At 41.7% G+C, this 23497-nt stretch overlaps 1 protein-coding gene across 3 annotated transcripts in view; it reads left to right on the plus strand.

The window, feature by feature from the left end:
• SSH2 (slingshot protein phosphatase 2) overlaps nucleotides 1-23497 on the plus strand; it is a gene marked incomplete at both ends in the record, with an annotated part of 261436 nt that overhangs the window by 166540 nt on the left and 71399 nt on the right. For all 3 annotated transcript variants that reach the window (XM_080712744.1, XM_080712746.1, XM_080712745.1), the window contains 2 exons: nucleotides 10310-10413; nucleotides 20668-20732. In XM_080712744.1, coding sequence (XP_080568870.1) covers nucleotides 10310-10413; nucleotides 20668-20732 — 169 coding nt within the window. The remainder of the gene's footprint in view (nucleotides 1-10309; nucleotides 10414-20667; nucleotides 20733-23497) is intronic.

Raw genomic sequence — 23497 nt, forward strand, 5'->3', positions numbered from 1 at the left:
CCATGCCCAGCGCAAGACCCTGTTTTGAAAATAAAGAATAAAAAAATCAGGACTGGGGGTGTCACTCAAAGGTAGAATGCCTCTGGGTTCCATCCCCAGTACCACCAAAAAAAAAAAAAAAAAAAAAAATAGGGCTGGAGATGTAGAAGTAGAATGCCCCCTGGGTTCCACCCACAGCCCCACAAAAATTAATAAATAAATAAATAAATAAATAAATAACCAGTATAATTCTTCACAGAGTTGGGGGGGTGTGTCCTAAAATTCAAATACAAGAACAAAAGAAGAAATACAAATAGCCAAAGTAATTCTGAACAGTAAGAGCCATATGGGAGACATCACAATACCTGATTTCAATTTCTGTTACAGAGCTATAATAACAAAAAACACGCGGTATTGGCACAAAAACAGACACACAGATCAGTGGAATAGAAGCTACAGAGATAAATCCTCACACTTTTAGCCTATTTATTTATTTATTTTTTAGCTGTTCTGAGAACTGAACCCAGGGGCATTCCCACCTCTAAGCTACATCCCCAGCCCTACTTTTTTGTCTTTATTTTGAAACAGGGTCTCGGCTAATTGATGAGAATCTCACCTTTTCCTGAGTTGTGTCCTTGAGCCTGCAATCCTCCTGTCTCAGCCTTCCAAGTACTGGAATTACAGACTAAAAGTTTTTTGGGTTTTTTTGGGGGGTTTTTTGATTTTTTTAAGAGAAAACAGCTGAATAGCTGGGCATGGTGGTGCAGGCTTGTAATTCCAGTATTTGGGAGGCTGACACAGGAGGATCACAGGTTCATGGCCAGCCTCAGCAGCTTAGGCCCTTCACAGTTTAGTGAGACCCTGTTTCAAAATAAAGGGGAAAAAAAAGGGCTGGAAGTATAGCTCAGAAGTAGAATGCCCTTGGGTTCGATCCCCATTACCAATAAATAAATAGGCAAGCAGCTGGGCGTGGTGGTGCACGCTTATAATCCCCGCGCTTGGGAGGAGGAGACAGGAGGATCACGCAGGTTCGAAGCCAGCTGCGCTGGCTTAAGAGACCCTGTTTCCAAATAAAAATATGAAAAATAGGTCTGGGAGGGGAGTGTAGCCCAGAGGTAGAAGGGTTTCCAGGAACCCCAGTACCACCTAAAAAAAAATATTAAAATAAATAAATAAATAAATAAAAATAAGGCAAGCAAGCATGCATGCCAGACATGGTGGCACAGGCTTATAATTTCAGTACTTGGGAAGCTGAGACAAGGAAGATCACAGGTTCAAGGACAGCCTCAACAAGTAGTGAGACTCTCATCAACCTAGCAAGACTCTGTTTCAAAATAAAAATAAGGCTGAAAGTATAGTTCAAAGGTAGAATGCTCCTGGGCCCAATCCCCCAGTATCACAAAAATGAAAACTAAAAATAGAAAGCTTGAAAATACTTGCCTCATGGGAATATGTCTCAGTTTTCTCCCATTCAGAACTGAACTTTGTCTTCAGGGTGCTCCAAAACGTAGAACAAACACCACACCAAGCTCTGCAGTGAAATCCTGCCTTTGTTCTCCTTAGATGAAATGACCAGATGTGTTTCTAACTGGTAGTTGCTTCAAACTATTAGGTCGGCAGTGTGTCCTACTGTAATAACTTCTAGCACAGGATAAAGAGTTAAAAGATTATCCAGGCCGGGCGTGGTGGCGCACGCTTGTAATCCCCGCGCTTGGGAGGCAGAGACAGGATCGCGCAGGTTCGAAGCCAGCCGCGCGCGCTGGCTTAGGAGACCCTGTTTCCAAATAAAAATGTAAAAATAGGTCTGGGAGTGTAGCCCGGAGATAGAAGGGCTTCTAGGAACCCCAGTACCACCAAAAAAAAAGATTATCCAGGTTGTTCGGTGGTATTGGGGCGTAGTCTAGTGTTGGCTCTACTGCTTACTAACTGTGTGACTTGGGGGCAAATAATTAAATTATCTGAATAACTGAATAATTATAGTAATTGAACAGCTAATTAAATTATTCAGTTGATAATGTCAGATTCTCTCTTACAAACTCAGAAATGAATTTCATCTATCTCAAGCAAATTATTTGTCAGAGAATGCCAGAAGTCACTTCATGAATGAGAGGCTAGGGGACCAAGCTCAAAGAAGAGCCTAAGCAAGGGCTTTGTTTTGGGTTTTTTGGTTTTTTTGTTGTGGGTTTTTTGTTGTTGTTGTTGTTTTTATTTGTTTGTTTGTTTGTTTTGGTGGTACTGGGAATGGAACCCAGGGGCCTTCTACCTCCAGGCTACAGTCCCAGACCTATTTTATATTTTATTTGGAAACAGGGTCTCTTAAACCAGCTGAGGCTGGCTTCGAACCTGTGCGATCCTCCTGTCTCAGCCTCCCAAGCGCGGGGATTACAAGCGTGCGCCACCGCGCCCGGCATAAGCAAGGGCTTTGAAGGAAGGCCATCAAGCAAGAACAGACTGGCCACACCTTGCCACTCTCCCCACAGTGACCACTGTAGACCGCTGTGCCTGCTCCTTTAGATTACTTGCCTAAGATTTGGAGTCCCGGGGGCAAGTTTCCAGCAGGCCAGACCCACACCACATTCCAGCCTCTTGTGGCGCCCTCACAGCTGCGGAGTTGGAGGCCACCGCGTTCACATATGCAGGATTCTCCAGAAGAGGGCTAGGGTGATATTAGAGAGAAAAGATCTATCGCTAGACAGCCAAAACCAGAAATGTCAGACCAGATGTGCCCCGTCCGTAAAGACTGAAATACTGAATTGTATATGACCAGTGATAAGATTAATGTTCTTATCAAAACTTCCTAAGATGTGCATGGTTGAGGCAAAAACGAAATAACAGGATCCTATTAGTAAGTGAACATTAAAAATGAACAGAACAAAAGGAATTCTGGACCTTGTTTGTTCACTTTTGCCTCCCACTGATGATCTGTAGAGAGAGAACCAGGAAGGTCCGTTGTGACTAGAATTTGTCTCTTGGCTTTGAACACAGACTTTTTTCCCCCACACCACTTCAACTATAGGAAGTTAGGAAAGGGGAAAACAAAGTCGCCGTATCAGAGTGTAGTTGAGCTGGACATCCTGCAACAGACTTTAAGTGGAAGATTAGCTGGAACTCAAATGGCCTAGTAGTTGTAGGTAATGAATAAAAACTAGACTTCTAAACTCTTCTATGCTTTGCCAGTAATTGCTGTATTGATGTGCCCCAGTCTCTGGTGGTATGCTGATAAGGAGAGAAATAATGCTGCCCCTGCATTCACAGGCATGTGTCTGAGTGTTAATGCCCTGGGGAGAGGGTTCCAGGAGTGGCCTGCCATTCTAATATTGTCAATTAAATGTTTAGCAATATTTTGGAAACTGGGGAATGTCTAATTACAAAGAACCTTATGAAATGTAGGTTTGGGTTTTCTCCTGTTGTATTCTGAATCTCTTTAGGAATACAAAAATCACACTTTTCTCATTACCTAGAAGTTTGCTTTTGACATTTTGTTGCCAGGTTTCATACAGAAAGACATAATGACTTTTTCCCTCCTGTCCTTTGAATTTAGCCAAACTTAGTCATTAGGCACCTATATTGATAGCTCTATAATCCCTTGGCCTCTGGTCTGATATTTGAAAATAATTGTTATGAAAGTCCCTTTTGTGATATGGTCACACAAAGTGGGGACATGAACTCTTAGCAGAAGCTGCCCTCACAGAGAGAGCTTATCTTGAGAGGGAAAGTAAAGTGTTTGACGGGTGGAATGTATTCAAAGTTTCCTGTACCTGGGCATGGTGGCACATGAGTGCACACTTGTAATCCCAGTACTTGGGAAGCTGAGAAAGAAGGATTGCAGGTTTGCAACCAGCCTCAGCTACTTTGTGAGGCCCTCTGCCAAAAGAAAAAATTGTTTTATTTTATTTTTATTTTTTTATTTTTTTGGCGGTACTAGGGATGGAACTCGGGCATTCTACTTCTGAGCTACACCCCCAGCCCTAATTTTTATTCTTTATTTTGAAACAGGGTCTCACTGAGTTGCAAAGGGCCTCACTAAGTAACTGATAACTGAGGCTGTCCACAAACCGTGATCCTCTCATCTCAGCCAAATGCTGGGATTACAACCATGATGCCTGGCTATGGCCCTCTGCAATTTTGTGAGATTCTGTTCCAAAATAAAAAATAAAATCAGGATAGGAGTATAGCTTAGAGGTAGAATGTCCCTGAGTTTAATCCTCAATATCACAAAAACAACAAACTTTCCTCTAGATTAATATTCCTGAAAGCAAAATATAACATTTCAAATTGTACATATAGAAATTTAAATAGCAACCAGCTCACCTTGGTCAGTAATATGTATAATTAAATTATAGGTAAATATTACACAATAATTTACCTATAAATTTTGGCTTCAGGCAGAAATACCACCCAAACACAAGATTTTGTCATTATAGTCATTATAAGCATGAAATTAATTTGAATTTATATCCCTTTCTGAAACTTGATTTCTTATATTGTTCATTTCTTCTTGTATGTGTTACATGCAATATAAAACAGAGGAATTTCTGTTCACTAACATTCAGAGTTTGGCCAGGTGTGTTGTTGCTTTGTTTTGCTTCCTTAACCCTCCGGCTGGTCATGGATCATCACCCTGACCACATTCCTCAAAGATTATTCCAAGCTCATAAGAACTAAGTATTTTTTTTCCCCTTAGTTGACCTTTTCCTCTATACTTTGTCTCAAAAGAAACCACCAGTTAACAAATGTCATGCTTTAGGAAGTGATGTTGATCAGAGAGATTGGCACAGAGTGCTTCCCCAAATATATTTAAAGCACAGCATTCTTTCCTCTGTTTTTGAAACTAAAATGCTACTATCATTCCCAGTAGAGTTGACAGTTCCTAACTGTCCAGCCCAACTGGATTCATCTCTCAAGCCAGATGTTCTTCATTCCCTCAGTATGATCTGTTTATGACCTCTGGGGAGTAGGGAGGAATTTCAGTCTTTTTCTCTCGCTTTGTACTCTGCTTTTAAATTGTTTTCTATTGAAAAGTCATATGGGAGTCAGGTGTGGTGGCACATGCTTGTAATCCCAGTACTTGGGAGGCTGAGACAGGAGGATCACAGGTTCGTGGCCAGCCTCAGCACCTTAGTGAGGCCTTCTGCAACTTAGTGAGACCCTGTTAAAAATATATATATAAAAATAAAAAGGGCTAGGGGTATGGCTCGGAGGTAGAATACCCTTGGTTCAAATTCCCAGTACCAAAGAGAGAGTCAGTGAGAGAGTAAGGGGGTGGGGGGAGAACAAACATGCCTCTTTTTCTTTATACTCTATGTGAGTGTGATTCTTTATAATCAGGAATTTTTGCAGTCCAATCAGCTCTGAACTAACCAAGGACCCTTATCCACTGCCCAAGCCCTCATCTTGTGAAAGCACTACATACATTTTAAAGAACTTATTTTGATATGCTTTCAAGCAAGAATGCATGCAGATATGCTTTAAAGTATAAGCAGCAGAGCATGTAAAAACAGTATTACCAAACTCCCCAAACCAGGAAGTTCTTAAGCTGTTTGTCAAAGAGAAACCACTTCTATCTCACAAAAGGAATGATTGAAGTATGCTTAGCTGTTTTAAAATCCCAACAAACACAGGACTTTTGTAGATAATAGATAACTGCTTTGTTTACTAGAAATCAGAGCGCCCAAAGCTGTTAGTTTGTCTGTTAAATAGGTTGAATATTAAGCCTTCTTTTTAAAATATTTTCCTTTAGTAAAGCAGACAGTTGCTGTGCTGGCAGAAGTGTGAATTTCATTTCCTGTCTGTGGTGTACCCCACTCATCCTGTACTCAGACATTTTGTTTGGGTTTGTTTCCATAATGTGAGACAGTGGCCACAGCAGGGTAGCATGTGCACACCATGTAACAGGAGACCAGGCTTGTACAACAGACCACAGACAGCAATGCTTTATTTAAAAATGAAAACAAAGCCAAGGCCACTCCTCCAGCCTACATGTAGATTTTTAAACTCAAATCTGTAGATTCTTATGTTTTGCTTTTAGAACATATGTTTCAATCTATTTGGCAGGTTACTTTAAAAGTTTTATCAGCTTCAGGCCACTTTAGTAAAGGATAAAACTGATTCAATAATCAAAAACATTATAGAGGTGCTTTACAAAATTTGCCAATAAATTTATTGTGAAACTTTTTTTTATTGTGACACTGGGGATTAAACTCAGAGGCATTCTGCCTCTTGAGCTAAACCTTCAGCGCTTTTTTTTATTTTGAAACAGAGGCTCACTAAGTTGTGAGGCTGGCTGTGAACCTGTTATTCTCCTGTCTCAGCCTCCCAAGTACTGGGATTACAGGCATGCCTTTACGTGGATGTCAAGCATTTTTTTTACAGCCCACTAGCCTGACTCATACATTGAGTTCTATAATGATTATCTGTTTACATGTCAGACCTCTCCTAATTTATTTTTACGTTGTTGTTATTTTGGCACTGGGGATTGAACCTCCAGGCTACACCCCAGCTCTATTTTCATTTTTGAAACAGGGTCTCACTGAGTTACAAAGGGCCTTGCTAAATAGCTGAGGTTGTCCATGAACCACGATCCTGCAGTTTCAGCCTCCCAAATGCTGGGATTACAAGTGTGCACCACCACGCCCGGCTCCTAGCCCTATTTTTTATTCTTTATTTGAAAACAGGGTCTCACTAAGTTACAAGAAGGCCTCACCAAATAGCTGAGGATGTCCATGAACCTGCAATCCTCCTGTCTCAATTTTGCAAGTGGTGGGATTATAAGTGTGCACCAGCATGCCCGGCCAACCATTCTCTTCATACCTTCCTCCCCTATATCCTTCCCAGGCTCTGGTACCACAGTTATATTTGCTGAGAGTAAAATTTTGAGCTAACACTTTAGTGTGGTATGTATATGTTTTAAACATAAATCTTTTTTGCAAACTTTGGATCTAGTATTAGTAACTAAGTATCGAAACATTTCTTTTTTTTAATTAATTAATATTTTTTATTGGTGCACTGTATTCATACATCATAGTGGGATACAAACTTTTGTAGACATACATGCACACATCGCCCAGTCAGCCCCCACCTGATCCCCACACCATTCCCTCCCTATCCCTCCTTCCCATGCTTGGCTTAGTGGTTGACATCTAGTATTATAGCAATTTATCCAAAATTAAAAATGATAATCTCACATAACAGTTTCTTTTGTCTGATACCAAGCTTTTGATGACTTAAAGATAACATTTCAATATTTCTTTTTGCTTTCTTTCTTACCAGAGAATATTTTTTTTCTATTTTTTTTAGGTGAAACTATCATATATATTTATTTTTCAGAAAAAAATCTATCCTAATATGGAATATGGATTCTAGATACCCAAAACGATCTTGAAAAATAACAAGCTAGAAGATATATATTTTCTGATTTCAAACCATATAAAGCTACAATAATTGAAACAGTGTAGTACTGTTCTAAAGGCAGATATATAAACCATTGGAGTTAAATACAAGCCTAGAGCTAAATTCTTCCCTATATTATCAAGTTATTTTTGACAAGGTTTCCACGAACATTTGGTGGGGGAAATAATAATCTTTTAACTAAATATTGTTGAAAAATAATAATTACATGGAAAAGAATAAAACTGGACCCTTACCTAATCACATATACAAGTATTAACTCAAAATAGATAAAAGACCTAAATATAAATCTTAAGACTATAAACTTTTAGGAGAAAATCTGGGTCATAAAACCTCACAACACTGAAATTGGCAGTGATTTCTTGGATATGATTTCAATGGCACAGGCAACAGAAGAGTATACAAACTCCCTAAAAAATAAAAAAAATATATTGTATATCCAAAGACAATGTAAACAGAGTTAACAGTTACTAATAGAATGGGATAAAATATTTCCAAATGCTATATCTGAAGGTATATTAATATTCCAACTAGAAATCCTAAAAATTAACAACAATAAAGGCAAACAATACCATTTAGAGATAGGTAAAAGACTAACATAAGTAATGAATCTCCACAGATAACCAATCTTAGTTGACTGTTGGATGGAAACTCTTGTTTCTCTGGTTCTGGTGTGTGTTACCTATTTCTTCTTTGTAGTTAATCTCTTTGAGTATTCTCTCTAGCGCTGGTTTTGAAGACATAAATTCCTTCAGTTTCTGTTTGTCATGGAAGCTTCTTATTTTTCCATCTAATTTGATAGAAAGTTTTGCTGGGTAGGAAATTTTTGGCTGGAAGTTGTTTTCTTTCAGAGTTTGGAATATGTTACTCCAAGCCCTTCTGGCTCTCATGACTTGGTTTGGGAAGTCTGGAGTGATTCTAATTGGTTTGCCTCTGAATGTCACTTGGCCCTTTGTTTTTGTTGCCTTTAAGATTCTCTGCTTGGCTTCCACATTGGTCATTTTGACAATTATGTGGCGTGGGGATCCTCTTCTCTGATCCTGTCTAAAGGGAGTTCTATAAGTTTCCTGGACCTGTGTATCAACCTCTTGCTCTATGTTTGGAAAATTTTCTGCTATTACTTCCTTGAAGAGATTGTTGATCCCTTCGGTATCACTTTCTTTTCCCTCCTCTATTCCAATTATTCTTAGGTTAGCTCTCTTAAAATGGGCCCATATTTCTTCAATGTCAGATTCCTGCTGTCGGATATTTTTTCCTAGATTAGAAACTATGCGTTCATTTTTGGAATGATCATCTTCTAAGAGCGAGATTCTGTTCTCCATGTGGTCTAATCGGTTGTTTGTGCTTTGAATTGAGGCCTTTACGTCATTAATTGCATCCTTTATCTCTTTTTGGCTCTCTCTGAGTTCTTTTCGAAGCACCTCTATTATTTCTACCGTTATTTTTCTGATTTGATCTTCTAGAAATCTCTGATTTTCTGTTTTATCGGGTTCTGATGTTGTGGGGTTGTGGGCATTCATTGCTCCAGTGTTATTCCTCTTTCCCATGATTTCGGAAGTTTGTGCCTTCTCTGGGTTCTTCCCTTGGGTCACTATGGCTTGACTTAAGGTGCTCTGGATCTCGAGTCTATAGTATCTCAGACCCCACTACTCCTTTACTGGGTTGTATCACAGAGTCTCCGACCCAGGGAGTCGATAGAGGCTGCTTTAAACTATGGGGGGTGCCAGGTTGCACGTTCTCCTATGGTGTGATATCTCTGCCACCGCCACTCCCCCACTGGGTCAAGTCCCAGGAAGTACAGTACTGGGATTTCTCCTCTGTGGCCCACAATTTGACTCACTGTTCTTGAGTTCGCAGATGTAGCTATACTGGACTCGTTGAATTCGCTGCTGCTGCCGCCGGTGGCAATATGGCGCTGCTGCTACGCCCTTAGCCGTGAGGCTGGCTTATTTCTTCTTGGTTTTGAATTCCACTGAGTCCTTGCAGTGTGTGCTGAGCTCAGCCACTGGGAGCTTTAGATGTTCCCTGCGCTGAAAAATCCCGCCTGGCTGTTCCGCAGCGGCTCACCTCGGCTTGCTGTGGCCATCCGGTGAAGTCACCGCTGCCACCTGCAGTATGGCACTGCTGCCGCGTCCTCGGGCGTGAGGCCTGTGTATTTCCTTTGTGGCACTGAGCTCTGTTCTCAGTCCGCTTTCTTTCTGGAGCCTGGTGATTTTTTTGTTTCTCTGGTGATGTTGTTTTCTGGCTATGAAAGGCGCTGATTTTGTGGTAATGGAGATTGGTTGTTAGCGGGGCTCTTAAGCCCCGCTTTTCTCGGTCGCCATCTTCCCGGAAGTCTCTCGAAACATTTCATATCAGATCAGGACACTGTTAAAACACCATTATTATAACCATAGATCTGTTAATAATAACTAATATTTATTAAAGGTTTATTTCTGTGAGCCAGGTACCATCTTAGGAAGCTGTAGTCTCATTGATTTCGTTGGGATTTTAATATCTGTTTTATAGATAGGGAAATTTAGGCCCATAAGGGTTCACTCAGGTAGAAAGTAGCAGACCCAGATTCATACCTAGGCAGTCTAGGTTTGAATCTCAGTCCAGAATCTAATTTGTTTTATTGAATCTAAGTTCAGAATCAATAAGTCCAGAACCTTTACCATTTTGTTTACACTGCCTTTACTCTTGCTACCACATAATATATAGAGAATATTGTGGATTTTGTTTCACAAAATTTGTCTAGAGAGGAAAGTATTATTTAGGATAACCAGTCTCTCTTGATTTTTGTTTTTACTACATCCTAGAAGTTGGAACTTTGAAATAGGGAAAAGAATAACCCTAAAGTTTGTCTCCAAGTTCCTCTTTAGTTTTATTCCTTAGGTAACTTATTTTCTTCTTCTTCTTTTTTTTTTTTTTTTCCTTATAGCATCAGCGAGAGCTTTTTAACTGTAAAAGGTGCTGCCCTTTTTCTGCCACGGGGAAATGGCTCATCAACACCAAGAATCAGCCACAGACGCAACAAGCATGCAGGTAAAGCTCCTCTTGTGGTTCTCTCCCCCTGTGCTTTGTTGTTGTTGTTGTTGTTGTTGTTGTTGTTGTTGTTGTTTTGGGGGGTGGTACTGGGGGTGGAACCCAGGGGCTTTTCTAGCTCCAGGATATACTCCCAGACCTGTTTTATACTTTATTTGGAAACAGGGTCTCATTAAGTTGCTGAGAGCCTATCTAAGTAGCTGAGGCTGGCTTTGAACCTGTGCGATCCTCCTGTCTCAACCTCCCAAGCGCGGGGACTACAAGCGTGCGCCACCACGCCCGGCTTCATGCTTTGTTCTAAAAGGCTAACTCCTCATCACAGTTCTTTAACAGTGAAAGAGGGCGTTTTACTATGCTTTCATTGCTTTCTTTCACTTTCACAGACTATTTTCTAGCACTTAATCAGAATGTCTTATCACATAATATATGTTTAGTAAATTTTTGTTGAAATAACAAAAGGCACTGTTGGTGGGATTGCAAATTAGTACAGCCTCTTGGAGATCAGTGTGGAGATTTCTTGGAAAACTGGGAATGGACCCACTGTACAATCTAGTGATTTCACCCTTGGTTATCTTTCCAAAGGGACTGAAATCAGAATATTATAATATCCATGTTTATAGCAGCACAATTCACAATAGCCAAATCATGGAACCAACCTAGGTATCCATCAACAGATTAATGGATTAAAAAATTATGGGATAGCCAGGCGTGGTGGGAGGCGGAGACAGGAGGATCGCGCAGGTTCGAAGCCAGCCGCGCTGGCTTAGGAGACCCTGTCTCCAAATATAAAAAAGTATAAAATAGGTCTAGGAGTATAGCCCAGATGTAGAAGGGCTTCCAGGAACCCTAGTACCACAAAAAAAAAAAAAAAAATTATGGGATATACACACAAAGAATGTGTGTGTGTGGGGGGGGTCCTGGGGCTTGAACCCAGAGGCAGTCTACTTCTGAGCCACACCCCAGCCATTTTTATCTTTTTCTTTTGAAACAGGATCTCTCTAGGTTGCTGAGAGTCTCGCTAAATTGCTGAGGCTGTTCTCAAACTTGCAATCCTTGTTTCAGGCTCCCAAATACTGGGATTACAAGTGTGGGCCACTGTACCCAGTTTACACACAAGAAATTCTATTCAGCAATAAAAAAAAGAACAAAATCATGTCATTTGCAGGGAACTAAATGAACAACTGGAGAGCAGTATGTTGGGATTAGCCAATCACAAAGTGAAGGGTCATGTTTTTTCTCATGCAGAAGCTAAGGAGTAATCAGGATACAAAGGGACGCTAGATAATGGAGGAGAAACCCCAGTGGAGCAATGGAGGGGGTCTGGGTCTGGGGGAGAATAATGAAGAAAAACTGCCACTGAAGTTATGCACATATGTGAAATTACCAGTGCCATTCTCAACGTCATATATGGGGAAGGGCAGGAGTGTGGAGGAGGCCAGGGCAAGCTACTAAGTACTATGTGCATGTACATCCCTAGCATTCTAAACTACATAATGATGTGAGACTACAGTGAACCAATAAAAGTATTAAAAGAAAAGAAAGAAAGCCAGGCATAGTGGCACATGCCTATAATCCCAGTACTTGGGAGGCTGAGACAGGAGCATTGCAGGCTTGAGGTCAGTTTTGGCAACCTAGCGAAATCCTGTTTCCAAATTTAAAAAATAATAATAAGACTAGGGTTGTAGCTCAGAGGTAGAAGGCCTCTGGGTTCAATCCTCAGTACCAAAATAACAATGATGATGATGAGGAGGAGGAGGAGGAAGAGGAGGAGGAGGAGGAGGAAGAGGAAGAGGAAGAGGAGGAGGAGCCGGGCATGGTGGCTCATGTTTATAATCCCAGTACTTGGGAGGCTGAGACAGGAAGATCCAGGTTCATGGTAAGCTTCAGCTACTTAATGAGGCCTTCTGCAAATTAGGGAGACCCTGTTTAAAAATAAAGAACAACAAAAAAAAAAATGAGGCTGGGGATATAGCTCGGTGGTTGAATGCCCCTGAGTTCAATCCTTAGTACCACAAAAAAAAAAAATGATAACAACAATAATAATGATGATGATGATGAGAAGGTACACAAATACTCTAATGAAGAAGTTTTATCACATATTCAGATTCTATTCTTAATTACCAAAATCTGTTTCTTGAATATATACACAATAAATGGCTAGAAATTTAACCCAGAGGGCTTTGATAAACAAGGAGTCATCAAATAATTATGCATCTAGGAATGAATGTAAAACTGGTTTTGTATGTACATTGTATTTTTGTGTGTGTGTGTGATGATGATAGGGATGGAACCCAGAGGCTTTCTACCTTCCAGCTACACTCCCAGGCCTGTTTTCTATTTTATTTGGAAACAGGGTCTCACTAAGTTGCTGAGAGCCTCACTGAGTAGCTGAGGTTGGCTTTGAACCTGCACAATCCTCCTGTCTCAGCCTCCCAAGTGCTGGGATTAAAAGCATGAGCCACCACGCCCAGCTACATTGTATTTTCTTATGTTTGATTTATCTGAAGTCAGTGCTCCTATGGTCAAGAGTTGTTTTGTTTTGTTTTTTGTACTATTGAGGATGGATCCCAGGGGCTTTTCTACCTCCAGTCTATACCCCTAGACCTATTTTTACATTTTATTTGGAAACAAGGCCTCACTAAGTTGCTGAGAGCCTCACTAAGTGGCTGAAGCTGGCTTCGAACCTGTGCGATCCTCCTGTCTCAGCCTCCCAAGTGCTGGAATTACAAGCTTGCACCACCATGCCTGGCAATGAGTTTTTTACTTACTTACTTACGGTACTGGGGGTGGAACCCAGGGGCTTTTCTACCTCCAGGCTATACTCCCAGACCTATTTTATGCTTTACTTGGAAACAGGGTCTCACTAAGTTACTGAGAGCCTCACTAAGTAGCTGAGGCTGGCTTCGAACCTGTGTGATCCTCCTGTCTCAGCCTCCTAATCACTGGGATTACAAGCGTGCGCCACCACACCTGGCTGGTAATGAGTTTTGAAAAGAGTGAATCATAGAAAGTATGTGCTCAGAAGAGAGGTCTCTCCAGTATAGGATATCTGCAGTTTAGGTAATCAGCCCATTTTTTTCTCTTCTTCTAACAAGTCTTATTTGTGACATTTTAGGTAGAAAAAAAAAGTCAGGCTGAGGACAAGAGTCTTGATTAAATGTATACTAAGAGGTGGTTGCTGGTTGTAAATGTGCCACATGTTTTGTGACTCCAAGAGTAGAAGAAATTACAATTATTAGGAAGGAAATAAAGAAAACAAACCTTTACTATTTGGGTCAGAGATAAAAGCCAGAAATACTGGAGCTATGGAGCTTGTAATTGAGCTTTGCTCTAGTTAAGATCATCTCAAATCAAGTGTGGTGGCACACACCTATAATCCCAGTACTTGGGAGGCTGAGACAGTAAGATTGCAAGTTTGCGACCAGCCTCAGCAGGTTAGTGAGGCCCTCTGCAACTTGGTGAAATCCTGTTTTAAAATAAAATAATAAAATAGGGCAGAGGTAATATAGCTCAGAGGTAAAATGCCTCTGGGTTCAGTCCTCAATACCACAAAAAAGGAAGGAACAAGCTGGGTGTGGTAGCACACACTTGTAATCCCCGCGCTTGGGAGGCTGAGACAAGAGAATCGCACTGGTTCAAAGCCAGCCTCAGCTACTTAGTGAGGCTCTCAGCAACTTAGTGAGACCCTGTTTCCAAATAGTGGTACTGGGGTTCCTAGAAGCCCTTCTACCTCCGGGCTACACTCCCAGACCTATTTTTATATTTTTTATTTGGAAACAGGGTCTCTTTAGCCAGCATGGCTGGCTTCAAACCTGTGCGATCCTCCTGTCTCCGCCTCCCAAGTGCGGGGATTACAAGCGTGCACCACCACGCCCGGCCCTGGGTTTATACTTTCTAAAACCTTCCTTCCCATTGCTCATTGCCAGAGAGGAGAGGATGACACTTCCTCAAAACTTGAATTCACAGAAAAGTAGGCCCAGCTGAGTTTTATATTTGTGTTAAGTATGGGTAGTTATCACTTACAGTAAAAAGAATACGATTATTGGTTTATGTGTATGTATGTGTGTGTATACATGTATGTTGTTTTTGTTTTTTTTTTTTTTCTTTGTACCAGGGATTGAACTCGGAGGCATTCTATTCTGAGCTATACCCCTTTATTTGCAGTACTGGGGATGGAACCCAGTGGCACTCTACCTCCAAGCTACACCCCCAGCCCAATTTTTAAACTTTTACTTTGAAACAAAGTCTCACTGAGTTGCAGAGGGCCTTCACTAAGTAGTTGCTATCCTCCTGTCTCAGCCTCCCAAATGCTGGGATTACAAGCATGCGCTACCACGCCTAGCTCCTATTTTTTATTTTGAACCAGTGTCTCACTAAATTAATGAGAGTCTCACTGCCTGCTGAAGCTGTTCTCAAACTTGTGATCCTCCTGTCTCAGCTTCCCAAGTACTAAGATTACAAGCATGGACCACCACCCTGGCTCAAATTATGTTTTTTGCTTTGTTTTTTGTGGTACAGGGGAACGAACCCAGGAGCTACATCTCCAACACTATTTTTTTTGTGTGTGTGTGGTGGTGGTGGTACTGGGGGTGGAACCCAGAGGCTTTCTAACCCCAGGCTATACTCCCAGGCCTGTTTTCTATTTCATTTGGAAACAGGGTCTCACGAAGTTGCCGAGAGCCTCACTAAGTAGCTAAGGCTGGCTTCGAACCTGTGCGATCCTCCAGTCTCAGCCTCCCAAGTGCTGGGATTACAAGCGTGGGCCACCACGCCTGGCAACACCGTTTAATTTTTTATTTTGAAACAGGGTCTCACTAAGTTTCAGAGGGCCTCACTAAGTAGCTGAGGCTCATCACAAACTTGTCATCCTCCTGTCTCAGCCTCTTAAGTACTGGAATTACAAGCATACTTGGCTCACATTATTGTATTGTTGTTGTTGTTTTGCTTTGTTTTGTTGCTTTTTGTGGTACCAGGGAATGAACCCAGGACCTACACCCTCAGCCTCATTTTATTTCTTACTTTGAAACAGGTCTCACTAAGTTACAGAAGGCCTCACTAAGTAAGTACCTGAGGCTGGCTGAGAACCTGCAATCCTCCTGTCTCAGCCTCCCATGTACTGGGATTACAAGCATGCACCAACCATACCTGGCTAAATTATTGGTTTAAATCCAACTCATCTAACTAAGATGATGGGCAGTTTAACTATGAGTTGGGCTCAGTGGCTTTGAAGGCGCTGGTTGACCTTTTCTTTGTTCAAACTTCCACACTAGCTGCCACCCAGATTTCTACTTGATATTTCACTTAGCTTCCTACATCCTAAAAAGAAAAGTAAGATGGGCGTGGTGGCACACTCTTGTACTTGGGAGGCTGAGACAAGAGGATCATGATTTGTGGCTAGCCTCAGCTACTTAGGCCCTCCACAACTTACTGAGACCCTGTTTCAAAATAAAGGATAAAAAATAGGGCTGGGGTGTAACTACAAGGTAGAATACTCCTAGGTTCCACCCCCAGTACTGCAAAAAAATAAAAATAAATAAATAAAAATAAAAGTTGATTTTTTTTTTTTTTTTTTTTTTTTTTTTTGGTGGTACTGGGGTTCCTGGAAGCCCTTCTACCTCCGGGCTATACTCCAAGACCTATTTTATATTTTTGAAACAGGGTCTCTTATGCCAGCGCGGCTGGCTTCGAACCTGCGCGATCCTCCTGTCTCCGCCTCCCAAGCGCGGGGATTACAAGCGTGCGCCACCATGCCCGGCTAAAAGTTGATTTAATATGAGCGAATGGGCTTGATTCCTGGTCCACATTAGTCAGTGTAGGTAGAAATGCAGCTAAAAAGCCACAACTTCACCTAAACTAAAGCTGCCTTGGTTAATCTCATAGACACTGTGAAAGGTTGAAAACAGAGTTAAGGAGTTTAGGAGGGAGGTAAAAAACACCAATCAGGTTATCAGAGACCGCTGCTTTATTCCGACCGGCACCCTCCAGGGAGTCAGCAGGCCAGGGGGAAGAGACCGAGGGGCCATGCGTCCATAGAGTTGCGCATAGCCCAGATCGGCCGGCCAAGTCACGTGGCGGATCAGAAGCACCAGTGTTTTATAGGCATGCCGATTCTCTCACAACATCTGTAGCCTGGCGATGTTTGGAGTCTCGTGGCACCTGTAGTCTTACGATACCTCCACTTCTGGGTTCCGGGGTTCCGCTTCCTGTTCCCGCTGCAAGACCACGTGGGGGAGGGAAGGGACCCGACTTATCACACTGGAAGATGGTAGTGGAATTGAGATCAGATCAAAGCTTATGGTGCCAAATTGTACTTTCACATGCACATTTCATAGCCAGGTATGGTGGCACACTCTGTAATCCCTGTGTTTGGGAGGCTGAGACAAGAGAAACACAGGTTAAAAACCAGTCTTGGCAACTATCAGCAATCTAATGAGACCCCGTTTTAAAAAGAAAACGTGAAAAGAGCTTGGGGTATAACTTGGATATAGACTACCACTGGGCTCAATCCCTAGTATAAAACAAACAAACAAAAACCCTCAAAATAATAACAAAAATAAGCATATGCATGTTTTTTAACTAATTGGAATTTTTTTAAAAATCTGGACTATATTCAAAATATCCAAATATAAAAAATATATATCCAAATATAGCTGGGTACAGTGGTATATGCCTATAATCTACACGTAGGAGGATCACAGGTTTGAAGCCAGCCCAGGCAATTTAGTGACACTCTCTCCCTGCCTGAAAATAAAAAAGCTTAGGGATGTACTTTAGTAGTAAAACACTCCTGGGTTCAATCCCTATTACCAAAAATTAAAATGTTTTAATTCTGTTTTGCAGTTTTAAAGTTAGGGAGCCAGGAGTGGTGGTACATGCTTATAATTTCAGCTACTCAAGAACTGAGATAGGAAAATTGCATGTTCAAGGCCAGCCTGGGCAATTTAGGAAGACTCTGTCACAAAATAAAATTTTTAAAGGTCTAGGGATATAGCTCAGTGGTAGAGCACTTGACCAGTATGAGTGAGTCTCTGAGTTCAATCTCTACTACAGACACCATATGAGTGGGTGTCTTCCAGGTTTCTGTTTCCCTCCCTCCCTCCCTCCCTTTCTTTCTTTCTTTCTTTTTGTATTAGGGATGGGCCCAGGGACATTCTACCTCTGAGCTACACCCCCAGCCTTATTTTTTATTCTTTATTTTGAAAGGGTCTCACTTAGTTGCAGAAAGCCTGACTAAGTACTAGCTGAGGCTGTCCATGAACCACAATCCTCTTGTCTCAGCCTCCCAAATGCTTTTTTTTTTTTTTTTTTTTTTTTTTTTTTTTTTTTTTTCCAGTACTGGGGATAGAACCCAGGGGCATTCTACCTCTGAGCTATACTCTCAACCTTTTTTTTTTTTTTTTTTTTTTTTTTGGTGGTACTGGAGATGGAACCCAGGGGCCTTCTACCTCCGGGCTACACTCCCAGACCTATTTTTTACTTGGAAATAGGGTCTCTCAAGCCAACTGAGGCTGACTTCGAACCTGCGCGATTCTCCTGTCTCAGCTTTTCAAGTGCGGGGATTACAAGCATGCCCCACCATGCCCAACTTCTTCTTTTTTTTTTTTTTTTTTAAACAGGTCTCACTGAGTTGCAAACGGCCTTGTTAAGTAGGTGAGGCTATTCTAGAACCTAGATCCTCCTGTCTCAGCCTCCCAAATGCTAGGATTATAAGTGTGCGCCACCACGCCCAGCACTTCTTTCAGTATTTTAAAGGAATATGATCAGGCATGGTAGCACATGTCTGTAATCCCAGTACTTGGGAGGCTAAGATGGGGATCTCAGGTTTGAGAATAGCCTCAGCAACTGAGTGAGGTCCTCACTAATCTAGCAAGATCCTGTTTCCAAATAAAAATAAAATAAGACTGGGGATATAACTTGGAGGCAGGATGCCTCTGAGTTTAATCCCCAGTACCAAAAACAATAAAAAGTAAAGGAAAATGATTAAAAGTCTTAGTGTATGTTTGTGTGATACTGGAGATTGAACCCCAGGGACATTCTACCTCTGAGCTATATCCCTACCCCTATTTTTTTATTTTTTATTTTGAAAGAGTCTCACCAAATTGTGGAAGGCTTCTCTAAGTTGCTGAGGGTGGCCACGAACCCACAATCCTCCTATCTCGGCCTCCCAAGTAATGGGATTACAAGTGTGCACCACCACATCCAGCTAAAAGTCTTTAAAATAAGACGAAAATCTGAAATTTAGCTACTAGCAGTAAAACATATGAAAAATGGAAGAGGGATCATCTGAGTACTGTAATGTTGCCTCTATTAGTCTTTGTGAAGAATAGTTTCCCAGTAATAATACCTTGTTTGATTATAGCAATAGTTTTTATAACTAGCAAACCTATACTTCCACATATTAACTGATGGAAGAAACCTTACTGTAGGAGTAGGACTCCTGACTTTTGTCTGATCTTCAAATAAGCCAGCTGGACCTTTGGGACAGTATGCCTGGGGTGAGAACTTTAGACCATGATCTAGGATTCTCCTCCAGAAGTTCTCTATCCCAAAAATCCTTTCCTCCAGTTATTTCTTCTGGTAGGAAAGAAAGAAACTTTGCTCTTTAAAAAGCCTCAACTACTTAGCTAAATTGTAACATAGAACTCTTTTTTTTTTTTTTTTTTTTGGTGTGTGTGTGGGGGGGTCTGGGGATGGAACCCTGGGGCATTTGACCTCTGAGCTACACCCCCTGCTATTTTTTACTCTTTATTTTGAAACCCGGTCTCACTGAGTTGCAGAGGGCCTCACTAGGTAGCTGAGGCTGTCCGCGAACTGCGATCCTCCGGTCTCAGCCTCCCAAATGCTGGGATTACAAGTGTGCACCACCATGCCTGGCTTTAACAAAGAACTCTTATAGCTTTTCATTGTCTATACTTAACGCTTTGTCTCTTCACATTTGTTCTTCTATTTTTAATAGCATCACAGAAATATAATTCACTTAATTTACCCACTTAAAGTATACATTCAGTTGTTTGTTTAGTATAGTCAGAGTTGTATAACCATTGCCACAATCTAATTTTAGAACATTTTCATCCCCTTCCCAAAAAAATCCCAGTCCCTGTTAGCAGTTGCCCCCTTGCCATCTTCCCTCCATTCACTCCAAAAACTCTTAGTCTTCTTTCCATGTCTGATTTGATTATTCTGGACATTCTATATAAATATAATCATAAAAGCCAGGTATGGTGGCACTTGCTTTTAAATCCAGTACTTGGGAAGCTGAGACAGGAGGGTCACTGGTTCGTGGCCAGCCTCAGCAATTTAGCAGCCCTCAGAATCTTAGTGAGCCCCTGTTTTAAAATAATAAATAAAATAGGGCCAGGAATGTAGCCTAGAGGTAGAATGCCTCTGAATTCAATCACCAGCACCAAAATAAAAATAAAATAATTAGAATCATAAAATGTATTTTGAGCCGGGCGTGGTGGCGCACGCTTGTAATCCCCGCGCTTGGGAGGCAGAGACAGGAGGATCGCGCAGGTTCGAAGCCAGCCGCGCGCGCTGGCTTAGGAGACCCTGTTTCCAAATAAAAATGTAAAAATAGGTCTGGGAGTGTAGCCCGGAGGTAGAAGGGCTTCCAGGAACCCCAGTACCACCAAAAAAAAAAAAAAAAAAAAAAAAAAAAAAAAAAATGTATTTTGAGATAGGCTTCTTTCACTTAGCATGTTCTTGTTTATTTTTTGTGGCACTGAGAGTTGAACCCAGGGGCATTCTACCTCCAAGCTATCCCCTAGCCTTTTTTATTTTTATTTTTATTTTTTGAGATAGGATCTCTCTAAATTGCTGAGGCTAGCTTCAAACCTGTGATCCTCCTAGTGCACTCTCCCAAGTACTGAGATTATAGGCATAAATCGCCATGCCCTGGCCGCACACCCCATTTTTAAAATGCCCTCCCTGCTGCCTTGGAGCTGCTTCTGCCCAGATGTCACCAACAAATCTCTCGTCAACACACTGCTGTGCACAACAGACTTTGGTCTCAAGTGTACCTTCCATGCCACAGATGCAGATTTTAATGTAGCATAGACAAAAGCAAATATGTAAATATGCAGCCTACCATTCTCTTTCCATTTAAAACAAAGTCAATAATTACATTTAATGTCTGTGTCTAATTAGTCCCTCAGGGACCCAGAACTTTTCCTTTACAAATCACTAGGGTAGGAGAAATCCTCTGTTGATATTAGTGTGCAGAGTAATTATCCTTTGCTTTGTAAATTTTACCAGGTGATCTCCAGCAACATCTCCAAGCAATGTTCATACTCCTCCGTCCAGAAGACAACATCAGACTGGTAAGTTTGGTAATAGCATCGTAACTCTCTTCCTTGACAGATTGTCAAAAATAACCAACATTTAACAGCCATTTTGGGGGCATTCTGCCTTAAGAGATAGACCCCCAGTCCTGAATTTTTTGGGGAGATACTGCAGATGGAATCCAGGTGTATTCTACCTCTGAGCTATTACCCCCAGCCCTAATTTTTATTTATTTTGAAACAGGGTCTCACTAAGTTGCAGAGGGCCTCACTAAAGTAGCTGAGGCTGTCCTGGAACCACAACCCTCCTGTCTCAACCTCCCAAATGCTAGGATTACAAGTGTGCGCCACCACACCCAGCTCCTGTATTTTTTTTTTTTTTCCAGGTGTGGGGATGGTACCCAGGGGCATTCAACCTCCAAGCTACAACCCCTGCCCTATTTTTTATTCTTTATTTTGAAACAGGGTCTCACTAAGTTATGGAGGGCCTCACCAACTAGCTGAGGCTGTCTGCAAACCGCAATCCTCTGGTCTCAGCCTCCTGAATGCTGGGATTATAAACACGCACCACTATGCCTGGCTGCCTGTATTATTTTTTTAATTTTGAAGTAGGGACTCACAAAGGTGGTGAGGCTGTCCGTGAACCTGGGATCTGTCTGTCTCAGCCATCCAAGTACGGGATTACAGGTGTGAACTACTACACTCAGTTTTGTCTGAATTTCTCGGTATAATTTTTCAAAAAATTCTTTAAAAGTGAACAAGGTGAGCCAGGCACAGTGGCACACAACTGTGATCCTGGTACTTGGGAGCAGAGACAGGAGGATCACAAGTTCAAGATCAGCCTCAGAAACTTAGTGAGACTTTTTTTTAATGTGTGTGTGTTGGGGAAAGGGATAACTGGGGATTGAAACCAGGGGCATTCTGGCTCTAAGCTATACCCCAGCCCTATGTTTTTTTTTTTTTTAAAGAGTGTCTCTCTAATTTGTAGAGGGCCTCACCAAGTAGCTGAGGCTGGCCGCAAATTTGGGGTCCTCCTGTCTCAGCTTCACAACTATGGGATTACAAGCGTGTGCCACCACACCCAGTGGCCCTGTATCAAAATAAAAAATATTATTAAAATAAAAGGGCACACCCCTGGTCTTCATACCCAGTACCACAAAAGTGTGAACAAGGTGGAATACTGTTCTTATAGCATTAATATTCCAAATTGGTGATTCACATATTTTATAATAAATCAGAATCACTTGGAGATCCTTTATTTATTTTTTATTTTTTTATTTTGGGGGGTGTTGGGGATTGAACACAGGGACATTCTACCTCTGAGCTACACCACCAGCCCTATTTTATTTGGAAACAGGGTCTTGCTTCTGGATGTGGTGGCACACACTTATAATCCCAGAATTCATGAGGCAGAGACCAGACGATCTTGGTTCATGTACAGCCTCGGCTACTTAGCGAGACCCCTCACAACTCAGTGAGACTCTGTTTCAAAAAATATAAAGACTAGCCGGACGTGGTGGCATACGCTTGTAATCCCAGCTTTTGGAAGGCTGAGACAGGAGGACCGCGGGTTTGTGGCCAGCCTTAGCTACTTAATTAGGCCCTCTGCAACTCCATGAGCCCCTGTTCCAAAATAAAGAATAAAAAATAGGACTGGGGGTGTAGCTCAGAGGTAGAATACCCCTGGGTTTCATCCCCAGTACCACAAAAAAAAAAGAAAAGAAAAGAAAAGAAAAGAAAGGAAGGAAGGAAGGAAGGAAGGAAGGAAGGAAGGAAGGAAGGAAGGAAGGAAGGAAGGAAGTCTTGCTAAGTTGATGAGAGCCTCGCTAATTTACTGAGGTTGTCCTCCAACCTGTAATCCTCCTGACTAGCCTCCCATGCACTGGGATTATAGGTATGCGGCACCACACCTTTTGAAAACCACCAGTTACAGAACTCCATTTGCAAAGTTTGTTTGGAGGATGGCAGTGATGATTTATATTTTTAACAAATTTTCAAATGATGTTGATGCTTCTGGTCCAGAAATCACACTTTGAGTGCAGCTCCATTAAAACCAGTAGCACTAGTCACTTGCATATTTTGGAGCCTTCAAACACTGGGTAATTTGGTGAAGGTGAAGCTGAAGCTGAGGTTACTTTTTTGGGGTTGTTGTTGTTGTTGTTGTTGTTGTTCCAGTACTGGGGATGGAACCCAGAGGCATTCTACCTTCAAGCTCCGCCCCCAGCCCTATTTTTTTTAATTCTTTATTTTGAAACAGGGTCTCACTGCGTTGCAAAGGGTGTCACTGAGTAGCTGAGGTGTCTGCGAACTGCAATTCTCCTGCCTCAGCCTCCCAAATGCTGGGATTACAAGCATGTGCTACAATACCCAGCTAATCATCACTTATTTTATCTTTCTCATTAATAATCTTTTGGAGTTTGGTTTGAACCTCTAAATACTAAAATAGTTTAACCATGTGAGACTTGGGAGAGCACAAAGGGAGGCAGAGTTGGCAATTCCATCTGCTCTTTTCCTATTAAAATATGCAGCTGGGGTGATTTCGTTCGAAGCACCCCCTCATGTTACCCCTGGATAGCATGAGGCTGTAACTGTCTTCTGTATTTCTATCTTTTTAATAAACTCCTTTAAATCTCCAGAAAAAATAAAATATGCAGCTGCAACTGCTGGACATCCATAAAATATGAAATCAAGGCCGGGCATGGTGGCACATGCTTGTAATCCCAGGATTTGGGAGGCTGAGACAGGAGGATACCGGTTCAAGGACAGCCTCAGTTACTTAGTGAGGCACTTTGCCACTCAGTGAG

The sequence above is a fragment of the Muscardinus avellanarius genome (genome assembly GCF_963383645.1).
Source record: "Muscardinus avellanarius genome assembly, chromosome: 16".
NCBI classification, from domain to species: domain Eukaryota; kingdom Metazoa; phylum Chordata; class Mammalia; order Rodentia; family Gliridae; genus Muscardinus; species Muscardinus avellanarius.